Source organism: Carcharodon carcharias, chromosome 15, assembly GCF_017639515.1.
Source record: "Carcharodon carcharias isolate sCarCar2 chromosome 15, sCarCar2.pri, whole genome shotgun sequence".
Taxonomy (NCBI): Eukaryota; Metazoa; Chordata; class Chondrichthyes; order Lamniformes; family Lamnidae; genus Carcharodon; species Carcharodon carcharias.
This window is the reverse complement of record NC_054481.1, coordinates 10,351,984-10,379,945: the sequence shown is the minus strand read 5'-3', so window position 1 is coordinate 10,379,945 and position 27,962 is coordinate 10,351,984. Positions and strand designations below refer to the sequence as shown.

General features: G+C 41.6%; 1 protein-coding gene across 8 annotated transcripts in view; it reads right to left on the bottom strand.

The window, feature by feature from the left end:
* Nucleotides 1–27,962, bottom strand: part of mapk8ip3 (mitogen-activated protein kinase 8 interacting protein 3) — a 195,222-nt gene that overhangs the window by 88,866 nt on the left and 78,394 nt on the right. For 4 of the 8 annotated variants that reach the window (XM_041206011.1, XM_041206015.1, XM_041206014.1 and 1 more), the window contains exons 6-11: nt 25,529–25,763; nt 24,352–24,457; nt 21,424–21,542; nt 16,425–16,436; nt 3,757–3,814; nt 955–1,107 (exon numbers count right to left, since the gene is read on the bottom strand). In XM_041206011.1, coding sequence (XP_041061945.1) covers nt 955–1,107; nt 3,757–3,814; nt 16,425–16,436; nt 21,424–21,542; nt 24,352–24,457; nt 25,529–25,763 — 683 coding nt within the window. The remainder of the gene's footprint in view (nt 1–954; nt 1,108–3,756; nt 3,815–16,424; nt 16,437–21,423; nt 21,543–24,351; nt 24,458–25,528; nt 25,764–27,962) is intronic. The other 4 variants (XM_041206012.1, XM_041206018.1, XM_041206019.1 and 1 more) reach the window with 2 other exon arrangements.

The window sequence follows — 27,962 nt, the reverse complement described above, 5'->3', positions numbered from 1 at the left end:
TGATGTCTCTTGTGGCTAGGGCGTTCAGTCTCAGGATATGAGTTAGGCCATTTAGGACTGAGATGAGAAGAAACTTCTTCACTCAGAGGGTGGTGAACCTGTGGCATTGTCTATCACAGGGGGCTGTGGAGGCCAAGTCACTGAATATATTTAAGGGCACGGATAGATTTCAAGACTCTAAAAGCATCAAGGGGTATGGAGAGAGAGCAGGAGTATGGTGTTGAGATAGAGGATCAGCCATGATCGTATTGAATGGTGGAGCAAGCTCAACGGGCCAAATGACTTACCCTTGCTCATTTTCTATGTTTCTTCACACACAGTACAAATTGTTGTTTTCCCCTTATATTGGTATTCTTTAAAGTGTCCTGATGAGTGCAAGACAAAAAGCTTGGACATGTCTCTTTTTCTAGAAATACTCAAGCTCTGTACTACCAAATGACTATTTGTAGCCCCTACTTTGTAACTTGTATTTTTGCATGCTTGTTTGTGCACACGTGCACCTGTGCGTGTGTGCATGTGTGTTGCAACAGTTGGGGCATGTTTCTATCTTTCTTTAATACTTTAATATCTTAACTAGGTAAAATTCAAGAAAGCCTGTCTTGACTGAGCTCTTTGAAATCAGCACATAAACAGTTAAGTACATACACTGAACTGACACATTCCCTATGAATTTCAAAAAACCTATTATGATCAACTGAGGAGTGAAAAAAATAAAATGGAGGAGACCTTGCATCCCTCCTCACCTGGTCATAACACAGGCAAGTTCTGATACCACTACCAATGAAAGTTCGGTCACAGCTCCACCTATACGTATTGCTGGAGTGTGCAAACAATGAAATTTCATATATCAGCTAGTTTAGATAAGAGCTTTCAATAGAGCACATGCCCCATGCACCGAACAAATCCCGCTACTGTAGAGGATAGGTCCAATAATAGATCACTATGTACGCTCACCGTTTCAGTTCTTCCTCCAGCTCCTTCATCCGGTTCTCAACCTTGACTTTGGCTTGTTTGACAGTCTCCAGCTCCCCTTTCAGCACCTCCTGCTCACTTGACAGCTCATCAACCTTTGCAATCAGGTCATCCTTCACTATGTTCAGAGCGTTCCTACAAATGCAAATCAAATCCACCAAGTTATATCACCTTCAATTAAAGTAAATGAACTGAATACCAAAAATTCTCAATATCATTTATAAACAGAAATGCAAGAAGTGCCAGTGAATATTCTTTTAGTTCAGTTATAACTGTGCTAGAGAAAAGCTTAGCACACAGACCAATCATAACAATAAAAACTTACGACACACGTGTAGAGACAGTAACGATCAGCAGCAGCCTACAATTTAGCTGCCCTTTCTTGCTGGCATGCTGTAAAATAGATCATTAGAATGGTGCTTGGGGTGGTACAGAGGAAACCCCTCCTTGCTTGTAACAATAACATCAGCAACCACTGAAGGAGGTGGTCAGGTGCACTCACTTGCCTACGGTCTCGTGCCTGAATCTACGGGATCCTTTCCCTTCATCTATGGCCTGGCGCCCCTTAATCCGCAGCCTCAGCGGAGGTGGCTAATGGACCAAACTTGTCTTTTAGTGCTTCCAGTTTATCAATTTTCAGCTCCCACTTTGTCACATGCTCCCCTTTAATTTCTCCATTCCTTTAAAAATTTGACTTATACAAATTTTTCCCTCCCTCTGGGGGAGGTGGTGGCATAGTGGTAGTGTAGTGGGCTAGTAACCCAGAGACCCAGGTTAATGCTCTGGGAACATAGGTTCAAATCCTACCATGGCAACTGATGGAATTTAAATTCAATTAATTAATAAATAAATCTGCAATTTAAAGCTAGTCTCTGTAATGGTGATAGTGACTATAAAGCTATCTTGTTGTAAAAACCCATCTGGTTCACTAAAGATCTTTAGGGAAGGAAATCTGTCATCCTTAACTGGTCTGGCCTACATGTGACTCCACACCTACAGCAATGTGGTTGATTCTTAAATGCCCTCTGAAATGGCCCACCAAGCCACTCAGTTCAAGGGCGATTAAAGATGGGCAACAAATGCTGGCCTTGCCAATGACACCCACATCCCATGAAAGAATAAAGAAAAACTAGTGACGTCAATTCTAAGCCCATCTGAGTCTCACCTGGAAAAAAAGCAAAATACTGCAGATGAAGGAGATCTTGAGATAAAAACAGAAAGTGCAGGAAAAACTCAGCAGGTCTGGCAGCATCTGTGGAGACAGAAAGCCAGACCTGCTGAGTTTTTCCAGCACTTTGTGTTTTTATTTTTGAGTCCCACCTGGATTTCTTAACAATCAAGTAAATTTATTTTGAAGTTTGAGTGCTAGTTGCACTAAGATTCAGGCTGCTCTTAAAGCAGTGCAAACCAAATTAGAACTGAACTACACCTTAGAACGAAGGCCCAAAAAAATGTTCGACTTTTTATCTTATTGCACTTGGATGAAAAGGATAGCTTGGACACTGTGGTGGGAGCAAATTAATGAGTGAAAAATCAGGTAAGCTCCATTTGAAGCACGCAACCTTCCCCAACCAATTTTCCTCTATGCTCAGCATCCAAGGGATCCTTCACACCTAAACACAATAAAAAGTAAAGTCTGTCCTAAGTTATGTAAACTTGTTTCATCAACGCCAAATTCAAATTAACCAATAGCTTGAATTAAATCATTATAAAACATGAGGTAATTTTTGCATAATTTCAATTTGACTTAAGCAACTTTTAAGTAAAAGTAGGGTGAACTACCCTAGTGCATAGTACTAAATTGTATAAGCTCGCACATTCATTTGTACTCTTCAGGAGATCAATGTTTCTTTCCAATCCAATGGGCATACAAAGAAATTTGCGAGAGTAAGAACAACTGTGAACATTTGGCAGTTTCTTTATTTAACTTAAAGAATACATATTTGCACCAATCAATTTTTGGAATTCATTTTTCAGTCCATTTTGCACAACTGGTTAGTCCACTGAAGCTATTAGAGATAAATAGATAGGCCAGAGAGGATCTCTGGATGGTCAGCAACAAATGCTATAAAAATGTTAATGTTCCAGGGATTTCAGGCCTTGTCCAATTTACATTACAGTTTATTGAAGGAGGCAAGACTGTTTCTTACTTTCCATGTTGCAGGAAGGGGTAGTTAAGAGTGCAGCTGTTGAACATCCACATTGTGTCATTGTATTTACTGCTCAAAAAATCTATTTGGCAGTTTAATTGCTCAGCCATTGTCTACTGAAGTGTTTATTCTACCACATTTAAAATAAGCAAAGATCACATGAGGGTAGGTGATATAACTAATAAGTCAAAATATAATAGCTGGGATTTTCTGTTGCAACCCTGGGTTCACTATTAAATCACACAATACTAGACAGGCAGAGGCATACTTTGACCATGGGGAACAGGGACTCACTTATCAAGAGGTCTGAGATATCGAACCAAACAAAATGATCTAGAGCACAAACTTTAAAATGTAACCATTTGCACCACAAGGATTTATAGGACTATCAATGAGCATTAGCATACATATTGGAGTGAATAGCATGAGAACATAAATTGGCATCATTGACCACATCATGAGAATTAGCTCTGATTTGTCAAGGCAACAATGAGAACATTACAAGGATGTAGATGAAGATCCATGATAACATTATGTGAATATGTATGACAGCAGTCAGCACGTTATGAGAATTTGTTTAGACTTTGATGAGCTCATGCAGTTGAGTAAGTTTATAGCAAACTGTTTTCCTTACTTAGTTTCCAAAAGCTGGGTGTTCTCCATGATGAGATTTTCAACCTCCTTTCCCATTCCTGGAAGAGGCATAAGTGATTTTTATTCAGTAACTGTGTATAGGTTCTATTAACTATTGAGGTGCACAGCATTCATATACAGACATAGACATACACACAAATACATACATACACATAAATAAAATCAAAAATGGGCATTTCATACAACACCATGTCAAGCTAGTCAATGTTGAACCATATGCTGCAGCAGAAAGTATGATTGGCGAAATCCCTCGTCATTTATAAATGCACACATTCACTCACGTGAGAGAGCTGCAGTGAAAAAGCATGAATGGAACACAGAGATCACCAATTTCAGATGAATCATAGAAGGCACATGCACCCCAATGGACCCAACAGCCTCTTGGTTAAATATTATTTTGTGGGATTCTGTCAGTCATTTAACCAGCTGCTCAACTGTGACATTTCACAAACAACTCGACTGGTTTTAAGGTCTACTGTTTAAAGAACAGCGAAAAAAAGCATGCCTCAAATGTAATCCATTTTCAGTTTTCTAAGTGCAACTCTCCATCCACCCGCAATGTTTAAAGATTCAGCAGCCAATCTCAGACCCAGGGATTGGTGGCTTAAGGTGGATCTCAACCCCATTGTGGGTTTTTATTATCCTTTTTGCCCTTTTTCCTTCCTTTGTAAATATGATTCGCACTGTGATATAATTTCAAGGACAGCAGCAGCAGTCCTCCAGTACACTTCCAATTGGTTATTCTTCACATTTGATCCCACACATTAAGAGATGGAGGCTAACTGACCAACAGTGCTTTTAAATGTAAGATCGCCCCAAGTTACTGCACAGAAAACATTTAGGAAACAGACAGCGTGAATACGGAAATGAGAAATTAGCAAAAGTAATCAAAAATTTGGTTCAGAAGGTGGATTATGAGGTTTCAGAACAAAGGAAAGAGAGATGAAGAGGCAGAGAACCGTAGGAAGGAAGCTCCAGAGTAGGATCCAGGTAGCTGAAGACTTTGTTAACAATTGTCAGGCAAAGCCAGAGGACAATGTACAAAAGACTGGAGCCAGGTGAATTCCAGAGGATATATGGCGCTTGATTTTCTTCCACTATACCTCCTAAAACCAGGTGCTACAGCATTAGAAAATCAAAGGGAAATCAGACAAGGAGGCCCCTCATTCAATTCCCACCCCTGCCAGAATCACCCTTGATTTTACTCCTCCCAGACAAGTAGGGAAGTTAGCTGACTACCTCTTCACCACTCCAATACAGGGGGGGGAGCAGTGGAAACTCAAGCAGCCAAAGCAGACGGTTCAAGAAGACAGCTCACCACCGCCTTCTCAAGGGCAACTAGGGATGGGCAATAAATGCCGGCCTAGCCAGTGACGCCCATACCCCATAAATGAATCAAAAAAAGACCCATTGAAGCCCTTTTCAGAAAGCACCCTATTGTGAAGACCTTTCACCCTCTTCATAACCAAAAAGCCCTTATCCCCATCCAAGATCAAACCTGAAATTAAACTTCTGATCTTTGGAGCAAAGGGCTGGAGGAAATTGCAGAGATCGGACAGGGTGAGGCTGCAGAGGAATTTTCATTTTCACCTCTTGAAGAATAGTAGTTTGTTGCATTAAGCACCTGACTTTTTATAGAAACCCACCCAACTTTCATTCTATGACAAGCTTGCTATCAGCAGGAGACCAACAGATCACCCACGTCTGCGATTCAAGGAGGTCTGTAAGCAAACAGACCGGATCGGAGTTGATACATGGGAAGTCCTCACTGCTGACCAGAGTGCATGGAGACAAGCAGTCAGGAAAGGTGTGGAAAAAGCAGAGGAGAAAAGAAATGACCAGATGGTGGAAAAAAGAGCCCACCAGAAAATAAAAAATCAACCTTGGGCCAACACTATTCACCTGCACCAGCTGTGGAAGGGACTGCCATTCACGAATCAGTCTCTAGAGCCTCAACAAACATGTTCAATCCAGAAATGATGTACACCCTGGGCACAGTCCTTCATCTTCCGAGACAGACGATCACAAGGACTGGGGGTGATGAGCATGCAGGACTTGGTCACCAAGGAGAGCATAGTTATAGCCGTGTCCAGAGGTGATGAAGGAACTTCCAAGGGTTTTAGTTGTTTGGGGGTTGTTGGGGTGGGGGGGAGAGAGAGAACTGAGGTATGGGCAATGCCAGGTGATGTTGTGAAAGTAGGTGTAAAGATTGTTGTGATGGGAGAAGGTACAAGATCTAAAATTATGTCTGCATTTATTTTATTATAGTGTTACTATTCTGAGAGATTATTTTCTGATGTTATTAGTGTGCGGTGTTGATCACTGGCAACATCGACCTTTGTGGTTTCTCTGTATTTTTCTTACTTTATTACATTAGTTTTGCCAGGTATTTGTCTAGCGACAGGCCAAAGTGAATAAAGCAGTTACTTCCAAAACTCTTGTGAACTCTAAGCCATTCAACTGGCACGCTGTTGGGTCTCTACCCATGCTAATCTAACACTGATGCAAAACTATAAAACAACTGTTTTTTGGGAGGGGTGAACAACAAAAAACAAACGTCCTTGCCTCAATGTTGATGGTTTTGTTGATGGGAATTCCCTATTCGCTGATGTTTATTTGTTGTTCTTTCCTAATGTAAGTGGATGAGGCGTAAAATAGTGCTTGGGATAAGTCAGCAAAGTTGGCACAGTGGAAGCATGTTCACATGGTCTCAATTTATGATGGGCAACATGTATTTGTGAAGTGTGTGAAAAGTATTTGTGTGACATCACACTGAGGAACATTCATTCAATAAAACAACACACTTGGGCTGCTTGAGCCCAGAGATATGCTAGGGTGGTATGTGGCTTTATTACACAGCACTGTCAGCCACCCTTCCACTCTCAATGGAAACATGTATTTGAACCAAAAGAAAAACAATGTCATAAAAGTGGAAAAAAAATGTTGTGGTTTACAAACAGAATATGCAACAAGTTGGACCAGGAAATCAGGAAAAAAAAAAGTCATGCTCATGCACCTGACAACATGACCTGTTAGTGACTTTGCTGCTCTGGTTTGATTGTGACAGAATGGCTTCCATATCCTAATATATTACTGACCATGTCTCCTCTCACTCTGCAACAACAACTGATTTATATGAAGCTTCCTGTCTTGTCATTTACAGGCATTATCAGTCAATTGGAATGATGCTGTCCATTTGAATGCACATTGGTCAATGTTACTACTCTTCTAACCTTATTTCTTCTAAGGTCATTTTGGATATAAGAGCTGTTATAAGTCAACGATCCAGTTTTCTTCCCATTTGCTCTTGGGCATATTTAACCATGCACGATCAGCTATGCAGCTCAACATGTGAAGTCTAATTCACGTTGGGAATGTCAGATCTTCTGCTCTCTGGGTTCTAATCTCTGAACCAAAAGACATGTCCACCATCCATTCTTAAGGCATGTCCCTCCAAACATTCCTATCCTATACCATCTCACCAATCTCTCTTATAAACAGTCCGATTGTCCTCTTTGGAAATTTGCTTCATCAGCACTTCGTAAAGTTTTGGAAGCTGCTGTCAACTCTCAAGTTATCCATCACCTCAAGTTCTGACCTACCCTACGGCCAGCAGTATGGTTTTATTTTAAGCACAGGTGTCCTTGTCATCTAGGTTTCACACCTCTGGAATTCAGGATTCATTGATCAATTACCTCTTACTACAGTTTGCATTTTATCTTTGGTGCACTTCATTAGCTTGACAAATTTGGGGAGAAACTGGTGAATTGTAGAAGTGTCCCACAGGCAGTCTACATCAAAAAAGACTTGCATTTATATAGCACCTTTCATGACTTCAGGACATCCCAAAGCACTTTACAGCCAATTAAGTGTTTCTGAACTGTTGTCCTGTTCCCCTACATTACATTTCTGTGAAATACGCCAGGTGTGCAGAGGTTTTAAGGCTCATCACAACTGCATTCTGTGCAAAACACTGTTATCTTGGACATTTTGCAAGGTTCTAGTGCTTCAAAGGATGCAGGTAACTTGTTTAGACTTCTTTCGAAGTTATGTTCCCATCAAAACCACCATAAGTGTCTGGTTTGCTCTTGCATCATTCAGTTAATGTCATAATTCCTTTAACCAGACCCTGGGCTCTGTTTCTTCAAAGCAACGACTGCATTCATACCTTTGCTGATGATTCATCAACCTCCTTTAGCGGCCACATCCCTATATCCTAATGCAGTGCAATGGCTCAAAAACAGGCCTATGCTCAAAACCGGTCCAGGTTATCATTTGCCCTCCACATGAGCATAAGGTCTCCTTTAATGAGCACCCATGAAAATCTCTTTTCTTTCAATTCTTCATTGTAGTAATTTCTGCATGCCTCTCAATGGCTATTAATTATTCAACCGTCCTATTAAATGGAATCCCTTCGCCGTTAACACTGTCTCAAAGTTCAATTTCTTCTTTTGCATCAAAAAATTTCTTCCTACTTGGGGAACTATTAACACGCTATAAAGTTCAGGTCTGAATAGCCTACACGCACCCCCAGCCCCCAGCTTCTCTCCTCACAACCTTTCCTCTCATTCCCTATTTTACCAATATTACTACGGTCAGGGTTTCTATTAACTTTGCTGTCTTGGTCTTTGAGTGCAAAATATTCTGACCTGCACTCTTTGCATCCTCCCTCTATCGCCACTGTATTTGAATCAAGGAAATAATTTTCTGAGTTAGTACTTTTTGTAGCGAGTTTTCCACTTAGATATACAAATCATTAATTTGGACACTCAAAGAATTTAAAATAACATCTGATAGATTGTGCACAGCATGAGCCTAAATTTCCAAAGGGCCCATCTCAACAGGCAAAGTTCCCACCAATACTTCCTCCCAAAAGCCACAGTCCACATAATTCAAATCATTCCTTGCAAAAAAGTGTTTCCCCCTTCCTGGAATAATCCCCTCCTTCAGGTACCATGCCCTAAGAGGGATTTGGTGACCATGGAATGCCATTGGATTGGTCCATGATTATGCTTGGCAAAGTACTGCAGTGGTTTGCTGTTGCCTTCTGCAGTATGGCTGACCAGGAAACTCTCTCACTCTTACAGCTCTCCCACTCTTACAGCCTGCCATCAGGCATATTTGGAAGGATTTGCAGGCTGATAATCAACCTGTATTGGCCACGTTATGAACACACCTTCCATAGCCATCAAGTCTTGAGATGGGACTTGAACCAAGATCTTCTGGCCCAGAGGTAGGGATGCTACCACTGAGCCACAAGACCTCTTAGTTTTCCTGGAATCTACAAACCTTTAATAGCTGAGCTTGGTATCTATTAATCATTACTTCCCAATTCAGAGGTGTATTCATGCTGCACCAAGATGATGGGCAGAGCCTTGTGCCCTCCTCTATATTTTGTTGGCAGGGGCAATTTAATCAGGCAGTAGGGTGGCGGCGGCTGGGCACTCCATCACCTAGCCGTCTCCAACCCAATTAAGTCCGTGGCTGCAAGGCCCATGGGTCCTGCCACCAACTGAGACCCTTAAGCAAGCAATTAATACCCAATTAAGGGCCTTATCCCAGTACCACTAGTATTAATCTAGCAGCAGGTGGGGCTATCGCCACACAGGGAGCACAACAAGCAAACCCGTACAGGGTCGACTGCGGGCTCCCTCATTCAAAGGCACTTGGTGCCTGATCAGAGGACACAGTATCAGGAAGCAGGGGCAATTAGAGTGACACACCTGACCTGAGCCCCTGCTGCAGGTTTGAAGGCAGGTAGCCTTCCTGCCACTGATATTTTACCCTGGAGGGAGGAGTTCCAACACACATGGGAAATCCTGTAGCCCTGGTGTTGGGGCAGGTGGACTCCTTTGCGAGTGCCTTGGACCCATCGGAGCAATGCTCTCCCTCAAAATCATCCCCCCCTTTAACCCCACCCACCCACCCTCTTGAACTTAGCCCCCGACATCCTCACTAAGATCTGAAGGCCTTACTTGGGTTGGTTGTAGTCTCAGCAGCGGCCACCACTCCTAGCTGGGATTGCCGGAACTACAGAATTGCCGGCCATCCAATTGACGAACAATTCTTTAAGGCATGACTTCCTCCTGAGCTTGGGGCAGAAGTCTCACCTTAAAGCAATTAAAGCTGCTCCCAGTGTTAATTTGCTGCGAAGCAGTCGTCAGGAGCTTGGGTGAGCTTCTAACCCCTGACCTTTTAGACAAGTGTTGGGGGTTGGGGGGCGGGGGGGGGGCCGGTTGGGTTGGGCAGCACCCCATAAAATCCAGCTATGCATATTCTTGCAATTTCTCAATCGGTGATAAATTTATTGTAATCTATTTCTGATAATTCAAAGAATTGCTCAATTAAATCTCAAGTTTCCTAACAAGGCCTCCAGGGCTGTTTTATTCTAAATGTTTAATTCGGATTTCTACATAATTTAAAACTTCTAAATGTAATAATAATTTCCTGTAGACAAGCATTAACAATTCTCTGACACTGCATTAATGAAGCTTAGAAATTGCCACTGATATAAATCATTACTCAATGGTAACTGAACGCTAGGTGGCAGCAGTTGAGTGTTGAATATAGTCCATTATTTTGCACTATCCACATTTACTATACATGCTCATCAGGAAAGTGCTGGAGCAATTTTAAGCTGAGAACACACTTTAGCTCCAAGACTGTGCATTAGTCGTCTTTATCACAGGCTCAGAGATTATTGCTTGTTAAGGAGCAGCCCACAAGATGGCAATCTTCTCTTCCTTAAATCCCAACTCAGACAAACCTTTGGTCACCCTTCCTGACAACTCCTTTGGCTCTGTGAAGCAGCTTGGGGCATTTCATTCTATGCTAAAGGTACTACACAAATTCAAGTTGTTGCTTGCACAAAACCCGTGCAATTAGTTACTTTCACCCACCTTAATCAGATATTAAACCTGAGGTAGATTCTCTCACGCTGGGAATGAGAAAGCAATCACAGCAGATATGCACTGTTACAAAAACTGCTGGAAGAACTCAGCAGGTCCGACAGCATCTGTGGAGAGAAAGATAGAGTTAATGTTTCAAGTCCGTATGACTCTTCTTCAAAAAGAGGGTCATACAGACTCAAAACGTTAACTCTGCCTTTCTCTTCACAGATGCTGTCGGACCTGCTGAGCTTTTCCAGCAGTTTTTGTTTTTGTTTCAGATTTCCAGAATCTGCAGTATTTTGCTCTTATCTTAGATATGCACTGTAGTTGTCTTCTCTTTGAAAAAAGGTAAGCAGAGAAGGGTTACCAGGGATGAAAAATGGTGCCAGAGTGGTTCTTTCTGAACCCCCTGCAGCCAGTTCTGCCACCATTTTGGGTTTCTGACAGCAATTCCACCCCAGGTACCAACGATGATGCTGCTGCTGCTGCTGCACCAATGCCTTGAGAAAGGATAGTGCACTGATCACTCGTACCAGGCCGAATACAGTTATCCAAATGCCTGCACTACTCTTAGCAAACCCTCTTTGTCGACTGTAACCAATAAAATGGTCCAGAGCATTTCTGCAACACTAGCCTCAGCACTCTCTTCAACTACCACTGTTTGTTGTGCTGCTACCTAATACTACTTAAGCATCAATGAGAAGGCTCTGTAACTGAATCAGTCATGTTCGCTGCTTCAGCTGCTTGCAGTTACTGCCCGCTTTATGACACCTGAAGATTGATGAGCGGGTTTGCCTTTCGAAACAACAGCCTCAGTCATGCAGCTCACACTCCAGCTCTGCTCCTGTTACCCAGCAATTCTGCAGTATGTCCGCTGCATGGGAGCAGGCCATGCTGGCAGCAATAGAGTCGTGTAAATCTTTGTCTCAAGGTCTTTTCAATCAGATCATCTAGAATCTCTTGTAATTACCTGGAGCCTAAGGCCTCTATATGAGTAGTCTGACCATTCACAAGAGATACCCTGACTCCACCTGTAACACTATTTTTAACAAAGGCGTCAGTTCATTTAAAATAAATAGGTTAACGGCTTCACTAAAATAGCAAAGAAATTTTCTACAAATATATTAATCAGTCATTTACCCTTGGTGCATAAGTGTAATTTAAAACTCTTTTTGTATTAATGAGTTTGCAAGAACTCAAAACATTATTTTTCTCATTTTCACTGCAATGCTAAACCATGATTAGCTCAGGATAATTTACTCTCCTGCTCTGGGCCTTGAACAGTATTGTAACTCAAATGTGAACTGCTGATTAAGAACACAAGAAATAGGAGCAGGAGTAGACCATCTGGCCCATCGAGCCTGCTCCACCATTCAGTATGATCGTGACTGATCTTCAGCATCAACTCCACTTTCCGGCCCACTCCCCATATCCCTTGAGGGACCAAATTGTAGTAGATTAGCAAACTGCATTCGCAATTCTGAGATCTTGGGTTTAATTCATCCTAGTTAACCACAGGGTCACAGAGTCACAATGAAATGAAAGTCTCCTCACTTTCCCAGTTATGATGAAACGAAAGCCTTTGTTCTCCCTTTGTTCATTAGCTGAAATTAGTTTGCATAGTCACAATCCAATAAATGAAGAATTTCATTCAAAGGTGTAGCAACAATAATATGCGTTGGAAAATTGTAACATTACACAGGGGCAGCAAGGAATCTTCCACAGAGGTTGAGCTAAAGGAACACTATAATATTGAGAGCTTTACTTCACATCCGTCTATTCTGTCTGAGCCAAGAACACAAATGCTGACACTGGAAGTCTTGTGGGAAATGTTCTTTCAACCAACACCCGGGATTCCTCAACGTGATGAGAAATTTACTGAAACTGTAAATTATAAATGTAATTTGTCATGGCCAATAAGAATGCCCGGTGGTCAGAGAATTAAATCAAACCTCAAAGGAGGGTTTATAGTATAACGAGCATTACATCGAACATGCCAGTTACATTTTGCAGCAGCCAACGGAAGTCCAAAATACCAGGATATGCAGTTCAAAAGCACACTGCAAAAACCACTTCCTTGTGCCATGTTTTATATTTGCAAGTTAAATTAGGTTTCTGCATCATTTCATTATTGAAACCCACTCAGTGACTGCCTCAATATCCCTCTAATCAAGATCAATTAACCCAGTAAAGAATCAGGACTGAACCTGGGACCTTCCTGAGGCACACGGCTACGCACTTGAGCCAGCAGGAGAGCTCGCTGTCTGCTTATAAACTCGATACCGAATCACGAAATTAATTGCTGGTTCCAAGCTTCATACAATCTATGCAAAGCAGATCTAAACGCTTCTTGCTTTAAGAATAAAATTGTTTCAAAATGAAACTTCTTTAAAAATGGGAGAGTTTTGCTCAGGTAAACACTATTCTTCTGGGCTACAAAGCAGGACCTGAAACGTGCAGCATGACTATTGACTTTCACTCAGTCACAACAGTTCACTACTACACAGTTTCAAAATATTTGCTTTTTGCATACATAAGAGCACAAAGTGATGCTAATGTGTAGATTATACATTGGTTTCATTAAAGAGTTAATTTGTTGTCAGAAAGTTAAATACTTGTTCAAAATATTTAATTTGAGGCTATCTTTATATTGCATGTTTCTCTCAACGCTCCTGGTTTAACACTGAGGTCTGAGGTAGAGTACATGTCAATGTGGGTGACGTAGGTAAGTCTCACCTCCAAAAATCAAAAACCATCAACATCCTCTAACCCTGGTTCCTATAGAGGAAAGTCTCCTTAAACCACTTCTCCATCACTGGCATTATTGGATCATTCTTAAACTGTACACAAACTTCTAACACAATTTTTAACATCAAGCAACCCGACGATCTAATTCTGCCATCCACTAACTTTAATGAAGAAACTAAGCAAGACTTCTTTGTAAAAGAATGTTTCCTGCTTTATTCTCATGTCTGCTCATTCATTAAAATTAGAAAATGAAGGGAAAGTGAGTGCTAGTTATTGTCGAAGCTGATAGGTGCTTGGAGCAGTCAGAGGCAGTGTCACATATTGTTAATCCAGTGCCATTTTGGATTCAGATTACTGTCAGTCAGAGCAAACTGAAGTACAATTAGATTTCAATTGATCAATAATCAGCAAACATCCTTTTATTCATCCCCTCTCTGTCAAAAATTGGATTCAAAATAACTGCTCTGGGGTCACAGTGAGTAAATTTTAATCAAATTTAAATATCTGTCAAATGAATGACCTTCTTTAAAGACAATCCGATGGATTTAATGTTGAAACGTCCACGACAACAATATTCTACAGTTGATCACCCTTAATCTGTCTGAAAATTAATTGGAAATTTGGGAATCAAATTAATGTGTGAACAAAAGGAACCAATCAGCCAACAGCAGTGACACATCACAAACTAGGAACGCAAAGACACCCAAACCGAAAGGGGCAAATGCAAGCAGCACCATTTCCCAGGCTTTCACTAAACTACAAAAGCAAAGGAAAAGACTCCAAAAGTGTATGAAAATGTATGAAGAAAGAGGAAAAGATGGTGGCAGGAACCTTACCGAAGAAATCATCACGTACTAAGAGGGCAGTCCGTTAAGGGCGGGGAAGAAAGCAAAAAAAGAGAGAAAGAAGTGGTTATGCACCAGTTCATTGTTTGTCAGCCTTCATACAGATCTGACTGCTGATAAACTTTTACTGCTCTGCTGCACTGTGATACACCTTATGAGGTAAAATGAACGAACTCTATCCCTACAGTGCCGGTGAATGCCCCAATCGCTGGGGGGGGGGGGGGGGGGGCACAAAATGCAATGGACAGCAACTGCAACTTTACAGGGTGAGGGGGGGGGGGGCGGTGTTTGGTGGCGGGAGGCTGAAACATTTGTGCAAAATGGGCTCATAGTGAATCGGCAGCCCATTCCTGCACCGGAGTGTAATGATAAAGAAAATTGAGTGATGTGTAAAAAGCAGGCTGCCAGCACGCCAGGAGTCTGTTTTGTATACCGGCGCAGACGACTAATTCCACCTTCAGAATGTCAGAATATATCCAAGAAGTCAGCCCGAGAAGGGCAACTGGAATGAGCACCTCAAGTTGGCAGACGTGCCAGTGTGTGCCAGAAATACTCAGTGACTGAAATATTGGGCCAGAATTTGCTCAGAGTTGCTCCTACTCCACTGGGAGAAGTGCACCAGGAACCTGGTTTTATCGCCTTCAGTGAAGTTACAACAGTGGAAAACAGGGAGCGGCTCTGAAGACACTTTGGGCAATTGTAAATAGGCCTTCTGGGAGGTGGCAACGATAGAAAAATGGCTCTTAAACGGAAGCACCAGTTTCTTCTGATGGCCTTTTCTTGGGTCAAAACGTGTAAGATTCAACAGGATTTTTAGTCGAAACAGGAACTCAATATTGAAAATCTTTTTGCTTTCTGCGTGTATAAAGTTATTGTAGAATTACTGCATCCGCATATTCCCTGGCCTTAAGGTTTGTGTTAAATCTGTTCAAGTCAAGTCAAAAATGTGAGATGCAATTTCATGTTTTGTTTTGATCTACAAGGAATATTGAAGATGGGGGTGGTGGGCTTAGGGTTAGCATTTCACACAACTGCAATCCAAGGTCATTGTCCTAACTTGTACACTTGTCTCCCATTTCAGTAAAATTATATATAATATTCTCATTCAAACTAAGGAAAACTTAAAATGAAAGCAAAAAAATGCTGGAAATACTCAGGTCAGGGAGTATCTGTGGAGAAAGAAACAAAGTGATGACCTTTCATCAGCTGACAGGTCACTGACGTGAAACGCCAACCATTTCTCTCTCCTCTGGAGCTGCCAGATATGCTGAGAATTTCCAGCACTTCCTGCTTTTCTTTCAGATTTTCAGTACCTGCAGTATTTTGCTTTTCTGAGGGAGAGTTAAACTGTTTTGAATTAACTGTTTTCTGAGCAAGGCACAATATGTATTTAAGAGAAAATTCGGGGGTTTATCAATGTTCTGTAAGCCAAGGTGACCAGCCCATCCCCAAACACTACCTGAACTGGGATCAGAAAGCTAGTCCTTCCATGATAAAGTCGAATGCTAACTCTTGCTCCTATCACTGGCAGGTGTTGAAATCGTCAGTATTCCATCCCTATTTCCCTCCACTCAAATTGCCATGTTATGTTTATTCATTCAGGGGGTCTGGGTTGAGCTCCAGCCCATGGCCAACATCAATGATACACTATGATAGTTCCAACACATGGAGTAGCGCTGCAGGCTTTGGATTTTCTCTCAAGACTGAGCAATAAAATGATCCGACTGAACTCGGGATGTGTTTGGTACTGCTCAGTTGAAGAAAGTGGCCAAGTTTGAATGCCGGTTAAGTCTGCGATTTTAACATGCACCCTATAGGCTAGGAGTCCAAAGCCCTACTGCTAAAAGAAGAGTCAAAATCTTAACTATTTTCATCCCACCATATAATTCTAAAGACGTTTTAAAGCAAAAACAGCTGTTTGGTGGAGGAGAGAGGAGAGCCTTGAAGACAGCGTGCACGACTGAGCAACCTTGGTTGCAACTTCACCAGGATTCTGGGGAAGGGAGAAAGGTGTTACATTCCTAATGCAGTTCAAGGGCAGACTGAGCAAACCAGGAAGACAGGAGGCACAGGCCAAAAGCCAAAAGTGATTTTGCAGCGGTAAGGGAGTATCACAATGTGTACAGCACCAACACAAACACACCAATCAAAGGAGAGATACACACCTGAAAACTCTCCTATGGAGATGTCCAGCGCAAGCAGGCACAGGCCGGGAGGAGAAAGGAAGCAAAACAAAAAGGTCAATCAATAATTAAAGTTACAAAAATAAAATCACCAAAAAAAACATCAGTGATCCTGCAGGCATTTCAATGACAGTGGAAATGGAATAATAAAGGCCAGACCAGTGGTGAGTTTGTAGGACGAGATTTGTGTCAAAGCTGAGTATGTTTTCTGCAACATGCAGTCCCAGCAAACCTACTGTGCCAACCCCAAACAAGCTCCAAAACTGCTGTGGCGTCAACCAATCACTTACTTTACATCTTATGGTCAATGATGCCAGCACAACCAGAGGCAGAGTCGGGTTTATAGACGGCTGCTGAATCTTAATGAAGGAAATGATAATATGGGTTGGGAACCAGAAGATTTTCACGTCTGCTATGAATAAAGAACATTTTGTTTTGATACCATTTCTAATCCATTGTTCAGCAGTTTATTCTACAGAATGTAAAGCCCAGGATGATTAAAAAATATCCTCCAGCCTTACAGACAAGAAAACAGAAAGGCTGCACTGACTGGTTCAGCTCTGCAGCACTGCATCAAAAACAGGAGAAATTCTGACTCAGGCTAGCAATGATTGTTTTGATCTATTGCGCAGCATCACTGTGCTGAGAAATGTTGTGCCCACCCTGACCCAGCATATTTTTCATTCTATATTCTTTGCTGCAGTTTGCCCCATTCTGAATTTAACAGTCCAGCATCACAAATAGAATTATCAATGTGACTAGTCATTAAGCTGCTTCTGCCATTTAGGCACATGTTATGAAATCCAAATAGAACAACAACTAAGGAATGACTGAATACTGCAATGGTGGTGGTGTGTTACTGCAATTCTTTCACTGGTGAGACAGATGATTACATTTCGCAACTGTGCCAAATATCATTTTTTTTCCAATGAAGGAGTGCAGTGCCAGCCATTCAGCAGAATATCCTCCACAGTAAAACTGATTATGTGCCTCTCAGTCTGGCTCCTCAACAAAGCATCACTAGCTAAGAAATTGTCCACCATCTGTCTTTATGGATATATGATTGTAAGAGAGTACAATTGCATGGCTGTGAAAGTGTCATTATATAAATGTCTCACCATTCAAATGGCACTGAATATGCTACTATATGAGTGTTACTGTACGGGTACATTGCTGTATGAAAATGTCATGTAAACGTGTTGCTCTATGAGTCTGACTTTAAGAATGTAGTACTGTATAGTGGCATTGATGTACAACTTCTTTGTATATCATTACAAGTATATCATTATACGAGTCTTGCTGTATGAATGTGCTGCTGTGAGTGCAATACAGTACCAGTTTATCATTATACAGGCATTACTATACATTGCGTGACTATCATGTTATAGATGTATTATTGTCTGAAAATATCACTGCACGACAATATTGGGGCATAAAAGTCATTGGGATGATTTGCTGCAAGGAATTTCCTCTGGCTTTTTTCTTTCCAGCAGCATAACATCAGTAGAAACTTCAATTATTTGCACAAATGTGGCTTTTTTCAAAGTTACTGGAGCAAAGTGAGAAAAGCCCAAGGAAATTCCTGGTGTTAAGCTTCACCCCCTGGGCAGTAACCTCACTGAGGGTGGATGTCTTTAGTGAACCCACACAATTACAGATGGCAAAGGTCAACATTATCCCCAATGTTTGAGAGTGTAATGGCGCGAGAATGTTAATGAATGTCACTGCCATTGTACAAGGGTATAATTGTTTGAATAAATGTTATCAGAGTCCCTGCAGATTAACTTTCTGGAAGTTCAACAAACTGCATTTACTAACCACTGGTCTGTCCTTTTAAATTAGAATGAGATAAATCATTAATCAAAACCAGACATTCAGTTGTGGGGCTGTGTTCTGTGCCTTCATCCACTTCAGTGCACTTAACCTCATTAATTAAGACACATTAGTGATTTGAAATATTTTTCCATCATATCTGGCATGACATTCATTCTAAACGGTGTTTTAGGTCAGACAGCAATATAAGGCAAACACATGCAAAGTCTATCCCGAGAATGTTGAACAGAGCAATTCACCATATGCACTCTGGGGCTGCTGGAAATGCTTCAGTGTCTTGAAGTATAAAGTGGTCCAATTTCCAGGAGAATGGTGAGGGGCGGGGTGGGGGGTGTAAGGGGGGATGCGGGGAGAGGGGACCCTTTCTGAGAAATAGCAATACAGTCGACAATGAATTAGTGCACAGAAACTCATTAAAGAATAATAATCAGATGAGCAGCTTTAACACCAATGGTTATAATCAGCGTACCTGGATGATAGAATTTATGGAACAATAACGCAATTGGATGAGCTGAAATACAGTGAAAATGTGCAACATCTTGATTTCTTGGGATCTAGCCAGTGTCAAAGTTAAATTTTGCAAGCAACGCTGATTTTTATTTTTGAGTAAGGAGAGGTGCCACTCAAGACTTCCCTTCGAAGATCCGGAATTGCACATGTTGGACAACTCCAACTGCAATGCAGTCTATATTTCAGTCAACGTAATCAAATTTGCAAAACATTTCTGCATCCTAGCCCACACCAATCATATAGATGTACCTTTCTCACGACAGCTGAAACCAACCTGACAGGATCCCCTTGTGATGGCGTAGAAGCATATCCCAGCAAACATGCATTAAGCCATCATCATTTTTACAGCAGTTTTGGTATTGTTCTATTATAGCACATTGAGTATTATAATGACACATCTGAGACTGGTCTTAAATACTTATCTTCACCAATTTGTACTTTCTACAAGTGATCACCAATTGTGGAAGGATTTCTAATTTACATTTCTGAGGAAAGTGCACCCTTATTACTGGAAGTTAACAGTGCTGGAGTTTCCATTCACATATTAGATACAGCAAAGCACTGAGCTCAGGAAAACTATCTTGGAAAAATGGTAAATTGAGGTCCCCCCCATAGCAACGCTGTACTTAAACCATTCATGGTTTGTATAAATATTACCCAAATCCTTGCAGATTTATTTTCTGGACGTTCAACAAACTACATTTACTAACCACTGGTCTGTCCCTTTAAATTAGAATGAGACAAATCATTAACCAACCCAGACATTTAGTTCTGTGCCACTGGCAGAGAGCAGTTTGTACACTTGCAACACTGACCCACTCTCACTGCCCTTAATTCCAGCTCTGTAATTAGCAGCAAATTTGAGGCAAACAGCACAGGTCAGTGGCCTGGCAGCATATAAACAGTAACGTGATGACATGGGTCTATTTTAAATCATAAAAAGGTAAAGAAAATACTGCAGATGCTGGAAATCCAAACTAAAATCCATGGCCTGGAGTCGGGGGAGGGGGTGCACAGAGAAGCAAGAGGCCAATCTCCTTCAAATCGTCTTGTCCAGTCATTGCTCGAGCACAAATTTTGTTGGCTTTCCATTTGATTGCATATTAACTGGACCGAGAAATTTTGGGAGGAAGCCCACAGCTTCCCATGGCAAGATCAACTTTCTCTCCAAAATGCATCTCCACACTGATCCTTTATGAAATACAGGACTCCCAAGCCCAAATTAAGAGCATAAGTGTTAATGATAAGTTAGTTCTATTGTTAAGATACGTAGGGCATTGTTTAATTAAGTACTTAGAGTACTAATAAGACAGACTACTAGTTCACTGGTTAGTAGGTAGGAGGCAGATATATGTAATGCTGCATTCTGCAAATAAACTATCTATCTAGAAAGGGATTTGCGTCCAGTTTCATACTTCATCATCTAGCTTGGGATCCATTTATCAGTAAGAACCTTACTTTCTAATTTACTTCAATACAACAGGGGATGCGGGCAGTTGGTTTAAGCACCAACACATTGTTCTATGAAATGATGGAATGCAATCTATCGTTCTCCAGATAGAGAATTACCAATCATGAATGTGCCATTAGAATTCAAATCAATGCATAAGACATGCTAGGTCATTTTTGCAGGTTTTCTACCAGTCAGTTGCTGGATGGCATCAACATAGTTATGAGGACAGGTCAGCATGCTCCTTCCTTGTTGCAAAGTAGTGAGTGCAATGGGAGTGGCAATTGTGAATGAATAGGCAAAAAAACCTTTTAAAATGATTTAGTTGTGTACATTATTTTACAGTATTCAACATTTTACATTTCATTTACTGGAAATTATTCAGATTAAAAAGTGAACATATTGGTCAATGTTTAAGGGATTAATGACAGTCAAAGGTTGTAAAAGGACCCCAAAAACACAGTTACAGCTGAAACCTGGCAACATCAGACCTGACCACAATCTCCAAATTTATAATTACATTTGAAAAACAACATATAAATTGCATAGCAAACATTTTATCAGTTTAATACAAGTCACAATGCCTTTTAAATGTATTCAGTTAATCAAATTGGGCCTACCCTCACCAATATCAGCATGGTGGCTGTAAGAACAACGACTAAACAAAACTCACTGAGGCAGAACAATAATAAATATTACTGCACTGTAGAATATGTATTACTGACTCTCACATGGGGGTGCTCTGAACTCAACCACGTCATAAGGCGGAGAGTGAAGCTGAAGCATTTCCTGAGAAATAGAGTGATAAAGGAAAATTGGAGATCGAGATAAATATTGAACCTCCAGCAATAGAGCAGCGTATCTCTTGCCTCCCTACAATCTTGAACGTTGCCTGAAAAATGCTAAGAATTGTGAAGAAAAATAATTAGCTCTTCTTGCAGAAGTTTGAAATCTAAACTTCATTTTTGTTTGCTAAATTGTAATAAGCATTTTTTTTAAATGCTTGATAAAAAAGAAAAACATTTTGTCATGCCACCAAAGAATTTGGTATTTTGTAAATTGCATTTTACATCCTCACTTGGGCTGATTGAAAATCATTTGGGATTTCTGCTTGTATCAAGATTATTTTTTTACGTCAATCCCAGTTTACAAATCCAATCCTGTCAAATTTACACATGCTTGACTTACCGAGCAGATCTGCCCCCTCGTCCACATCCCCGATGACTTCTGACCCAGCAGTGGAAAGTTCATGGTACAGTGAATCCGTGTTTATCCCGAACGCCTTATTTACAATTCCTTGCGTGGGGCTGAGTTATCCAATTTACAACAGTCAGATTAGTACAGGAATTAACCTTACACAGAGCAGACTTACACATCCGACCCAGAGTCCTGAGCCAAGCATGGCATGACAACCCACCATATTCTGTTGAGTGGACATGTATTACTGCTGCCATCGCCAACACACACATTACTTTTCTGGGCAAGATTTACACACCCGGTCTAGCAATATGAACAGGAGAAAATTACCGTTGCCGTCTCCAAATTTCACAAGAAAAATGAACAAAGATAAGAACACATGCATAGATTCCCACTCTTACCATCAACAATGCTATTTCTGAGATCAGTTAGCAATTTTTTTTTAAGCTGTTTCATTTAAATGATCCATTATTGATAGTATTACTAATGTAAGAATGAAGCGCATTGTAAAGGCACCTATGGTGACAGAGCTGCCTTACTGAGAATACAGGGACGGACATTTGCACGAGCAATGGGTGACAATGGTGCTAGGGTGAAACGTCAAACTCAAAGAGCATGGTGGATATTTTATCCATGTGGACACATGTTTTATAATCATTGATAATTCATAACAGGTCATCACATGGTGCAGGATGTTAATGAGCTCACAAGACACGCCGCCCTGAGATTCAATGGAATTGGCAGAGAGCCATGAACCACTCTCACCAAGCAAAGTCCAATTCTCATGTCAAACCTTTTGTTGCTAATCACAGAACAATATTGGTGACAATTGTTTGTGAGGGCTAACCCTCCCTCTGAGCTGGACGAGTGGTTGGCACTGAGAAAGGGTTATTTGAAGATATGTGGGGGGAAAAGATGAAGTAAAATAATTAAATAAATAAACCAAGACAGCGAAATTCTCAAAGGAAATACTGCAAACTCATGGCAGGTCAATTACCATATCTGAAAAGAAAAAATGGGTTAAAATTCCATTGCACCACCTTTGGCACACACCATGAGCATATGTTAAGGAGGTGGATGGCAAAACTTGTACCCCAAAATTTTCTGGTGCAAAAACGTGTGTGCAGCACCAGACAGCAAGGTTTCCAACTTTTCCAGTGCAACTCAATGCAACTCCACACACAGTTGTATGCGGATCAAAGTGTGTTTAATAAATAGTAGTGGCCCCCGTATTCCGTTTCTACACTCTCCCACCCATGATTTCCCACTCGTGCAGGTCAAAGGACGGAAAGTTAAAATTAAAAGCCCACCGCCTCTTCCTGTGATTTCATTTCTAATACTTTCTGAACCACGAAATTATGGAGGAAACATGAGACAATCACGATGTCAGAGACCCACTCAGGAACATGCAGCAGTGACCTTCCAGGGGTATCAAGGCAGCGCAATCTCTCGAACCCTCTCAATTCCCGCTTATGGCTAGGCCTCATTCTAGCAATGTTCTGCTGTTAAGTTTGACAGTAAAAATGGTTATGGCAACAAGAGTTTCATCTCATCTCCCCAGCGCTATCCCAATTCTTCACCGTCTGAGAGCAGTGGAGGCTGGGTCATTGAATATATTCAAGGCTGAGCTAGACAGATTGTTGATCTACAAGGGAGTAGAGGGTTATGGGGGGCAGGCAGAAAAGGTGGTGTTAAGGCCACAATCAATTCAACCATGATCTTATTGAATAGATACTTGGTAGTACAGAACTTGAATATTGCTGTAAAGAGGGACAGGTTGCCAAAGCTTATTGCTCAGCAAGCCATTTCATGCTGCTGCTATGCAGTGGTGACATGAGTGGTATTTTCCACTAATGGGGGAAAAAGAAAAGGTAAAATACCAGCGGAGGAAGGCAGGCAATGGGCACAGAGCCCTCCAATCTCCAAACCAATTTTATGCCTCCCACTCAAGTGCCAGCCTCCTCCCAGGGAGTCGAGGGGGCAGAGGGTCGTAAAATTCCAGTCTATATTACAATTAACCAAGTTCATGGTAAATCAGGGGAAAGACAAATGAAAATGAGGATCTGGATTGGAATAGAACTTGCCAGAGTTGAGAAAACAGTGTTCTCAGTCACTGCTTCAAACCGCCCCATCAAAGCAGAGTGATTTTCATCCCCATTAGTTGGGCTCGATTTAAATAAAGGCACCAGAGGTCAGAGAGAAATACTTAATTGTACCATTCATTTCTTTACTGATTGAGGAGACTGTCAACATCATTAGCTGGGATGAAGGTGCACTGAGAGCCAATGGTAACAGAGCAATATTTGTAGCCAGACAAATTTCATCTCTTTTATTCAGACTGGACATTGCAGCCCCATCGTCAAGGAGGGTCTTGCACCACCAAACAAGAGAGGAAAAGAGGAACACAGCTTTTGGCCTGAGGGAGCTGCAGCTGATTCCTGGCCATCGACTTCAAGGTCATCTGGCTGCTGCTGGAAAACAGCACCAGATGGCTCCAAGGCCTGAAGATCTGGAGAGTCCCTGGAAAAAAATGAGTGCACACCTTTGTGTCATTTTCAGCTGCCTCCGAAAACCCTCTGGTGCATTCCAGTGCAAGGCCCACTGTCAACTTCTTTGAGTGCACTGGACCACTATACCAGGTATTTAAACTGCGGGATGAAAGCACCCTATGCTTCCTCATTACCGTAGCAATGTGAGCCCTGTTCCACCCCTTGGAGGGAACCCCAGAAATCCCAGAGCATGGTAAAAGCAAAGGGCAGTACAACAGGTCTCCATCCTCTTGTTCCTGGTTTTAGCACCCAGAAAAACAGGTGTTTTTATTTTGAAGATGAGTGTGAGGAAACCCAACTCCATTATCATAACACACCTCCCACTCAACTGGCATTGCCCATCACTAGAAGTTTTGAGCTGAGAAACTACCTGTTGCCTCCACGTCCTTCAAAGCGTGGATCTTGACACATATCAAGTTCTGGGGTTGAATCAATAATCTCCTGAAGATCAGACAACTCGTCACTACTTCCCATTCCTGCAAATGATTTCAAGGATACAATTAATTTCATGGTAAAGATGTACTGTTAAACTACTGACCATCAATGTTCTGTGAACTAAGACAGCCACGGGATATCGGAGAGTGTTAGACTGAAGGATTACTTACTGATATGGCGGACACAGTGCATCTGGGTGGTACATTGAAAGAAGTGGTAAATCACATGGTGAGTGATATGGCAGAGAGTTACAAGACTTGAGATTATTAGTAAATGACGCTGAATACATTCACATGACATTCTGGCATTTGGCCTTTTAGCCCATTTATTTTAACCAGGAACCTATTGAAATAGTGTCATACAAACACATTAGGGCCTGGCTTCAATGAAAAGTTAGACTATGTGGGGTGCACCATGGGTGGGGGATCCACGATCACTCTTTTCACACCTCCAACAAAATTAAATCTCATTCCACTGAGTGTTCACCCACTTATAACAGCAATTTTTACACAATAACATGTATAATGTATCAGGTTGCATGATGGATAAGGATATAAACTCAAAGTAGGTCACAAAAAGGTATAGACTTTAGACTTCATCAGTAATTAACAATGTCAGAGTTACAGTGAGGAGTGTCAGCATATCACAATGTAAAAGTGACACCCTAGAGTAACTATAGAGCTACAAGTAAGTTAGTAATATATTGATTAGATGATTAACATAAAAGTATTACAAGCCAATTTTGTATTGAGTTATATTATAATGAACATTCAAGATTGAAAATTAAGTACCAATCTAATTTAATCAGTGGATTTAAATAGGTAATATCACGCATCTAAATGCAAAGGTATGTGGGAATGTGTAAATACAGAGCAGAAATCCAATAGTAGGGTTCCAATGCATATCAGGAAGCTATTACCAGACAGTAACCTAACACAGCAGAGTAAGATGGATGAGGCCAACTAGCCCAGTAATCAAACTCTGCCCACCCTGAACTTGCAGTCCTGGGCACTACGACTGGGTTTCACATGGGAAAACGTTCCTGTGCTCAGCACTGCCAATCCTCAACTCAATGAGCACGGATAAACGAGGGAACAGGAGCAATCTCTCACCTATGCTGACGTTCCTCATCTCCTGGGTGACCTGGACTTCCATGTTTCTGCTATTACCTTTCGCCCGCTTTCGCTGGTTCTTGACTTTGCTGTCCCCGTTGTAGATTGGATTAACTACTTCATTTAGTGGAGTGACAGCTGCAGAAGGTACAGATGATGTTGGGGTGTTGGACTTGGTTCCTGTGGTACTCGGGGTGGCAGCAGCTGACGATTGCCCAGACTCCGAGGTATCATCCTGACACAAGATGAGAGAGTTACAATCATGAGTCTAAGTCAGTCCCACCTTCGTAACGATAAAAGACGATGTGACCATCGGGGCTCAGGGTTATTCGGAGTCTCAAGCTATCTCAAAATATCAAAAAAACAAAGGAACCAAAGCCTATCTGCGGAACAGAGCAGGAAACAGAAACGGTAACTAGTCAAAATAATTGGCTATCAGGGGCTTGAAGTTAAAATACCAATGCGATAATAATAAGACCATAAGATCCAATAAGAAGAAGGCCATTCGGCTCATCGAGTTTGCTCCGCTATTCATTGAGATCATGGCTGATCTGATAATCCTCAACTCCACTTTCCTGACTTGTCCCCATAACCCTTGATTTCCTTAATGATCAAAAATCTGTATCTCAGCCTTGAATATACTTAACGACTCAGCCTCTACAGCCCTCTGCAGTAAAGAATTCCACAGATTGACTATCTTCTAAGAGAAGAAATTCCTCCTCATCTCTGTTTTAAATGCTTACTCTGAGATTATGCCCTCTGGTCCTAGACTGTCCCACAAAGGGAAACAGCTTCTCAGCATCTACCCTGCCAAGCCCCCTAAGAATATTATATGTTTCAATAAGGTCACCTCTCATTCTTCTAAACTCCAATGAGTACAGGCCCATCCTACTCAATCTCTCCTCATAAGAAAATCCCTCCATACCCGTGATCAACCTAGAGAACCTTCTCTGGACTGCCTCCAATGCCAGTATATCTTTCCTTAACATACACAGCAGGCTATATTCACTAGGGTACTCGGCTTATGTATGTAATAGTGCCAATTCCAAAATGCATAAACTGTGGAGTGGACATATTTGATACCAGATTTAGTTGCAAACAAGTTGTAATTGTTGTGAGGCCTCCTTCCAGAAACAGTGTAAAAGTGAACACAGTAACAGCAGTTTCATGAAAAAATAAGTCTACGCCCAAGCTCCAGGCTGTAGTCCAAGCCTGATCTCTATGCCCAGTTTCCACACTGGAGCCCGCTTCCATCCTTCAGGAGGCCAGTACGCCTCTCCTCGCTCAAGTCGCCGGCCTCTAGCTTTACTCCGAAACCCTGCGAGGCCCAGGGCGTGTGAACTCCCACAAGTAGTACCTGTCTCAACTCCATCCCTTTTACTCAGGTGCCTTTGTTTTGTGGCAGAAGCAGAAATCCCCACAAAGGCCCACAATCTGTGGTGCCCAGATCCTGGCGCAGTCTCTGGTCTTTCCAGCGTGTAATAGCAGGTGAATTTTGACCTCCGACAACATTAATTGGTACCTCAGATGTTATAAATAATTTGATTAAATTTTCACTTTGTATTTATAAAATGAACCATAATGAACAGCTTTCCTGAAGGAACCACGAAGTCTAATTAAAAAGGTCATCTGAAACATCGACATAATCATTATCAACACTTAAGGGACAATATTAATGTCACAGGAAAGGATCCAAGAGGCCTCGGGAGAATCGAATGCAGAATTAGTTTTGCTTAGCCTGCAATAACTCTTTGTTTAATGTTGCATTGAAATTATTTCATTGCGCAATGTTTAAATCAGGTGTGAACTGATTATCTCATGGTGATGTTTTCTTAATGTCAGAAACTTGAGGGCTGAAATTTGACTGTGACGTTGATGAGAAAGAATATCAGGCAGGTTGTAAAATGCCAAAATTGAATTTCACCCTATGGATTCTGGGGTAGTAGAGAAAAATATTTAGAAACTATTCTGATTTCATTCTCTCTCACTATTGGATCTGACATGGACACCATGGAGAGAGGCTCATTGAAGAAGGGAGCCGAATATACACAGGTAGATGCTCTGCTAGACTAAGGGAATTAGGACACCACCTTTGGGAGCCACCAGGGAATTTGGGCATGAAAGACAGATTCCTTCTCAGATTGCCCAGTAACAGAGACAGTGCAGACACTATCCCCCTGTAGATTAAATGAAAACTCAGGATTCCCAGTGGAAAATGGGGGTTTCAGATAACTGGACAGATAACTCAGTAGAGGGGCAGGGAACTCCACCTACAGGTATCTCAACTTAAGGGGTCTCAATTGGCATCTGGGAGGCAGGCCTCCCTTGACCTTCCTCGCCTGTGACTGAATTGCAGAGAGTCAGGAAGGCAACAGGCACTCCACCCCTGCCTTCCCTTCCAATACTACAGTACCCACCCATCCCCTGCCTGCTC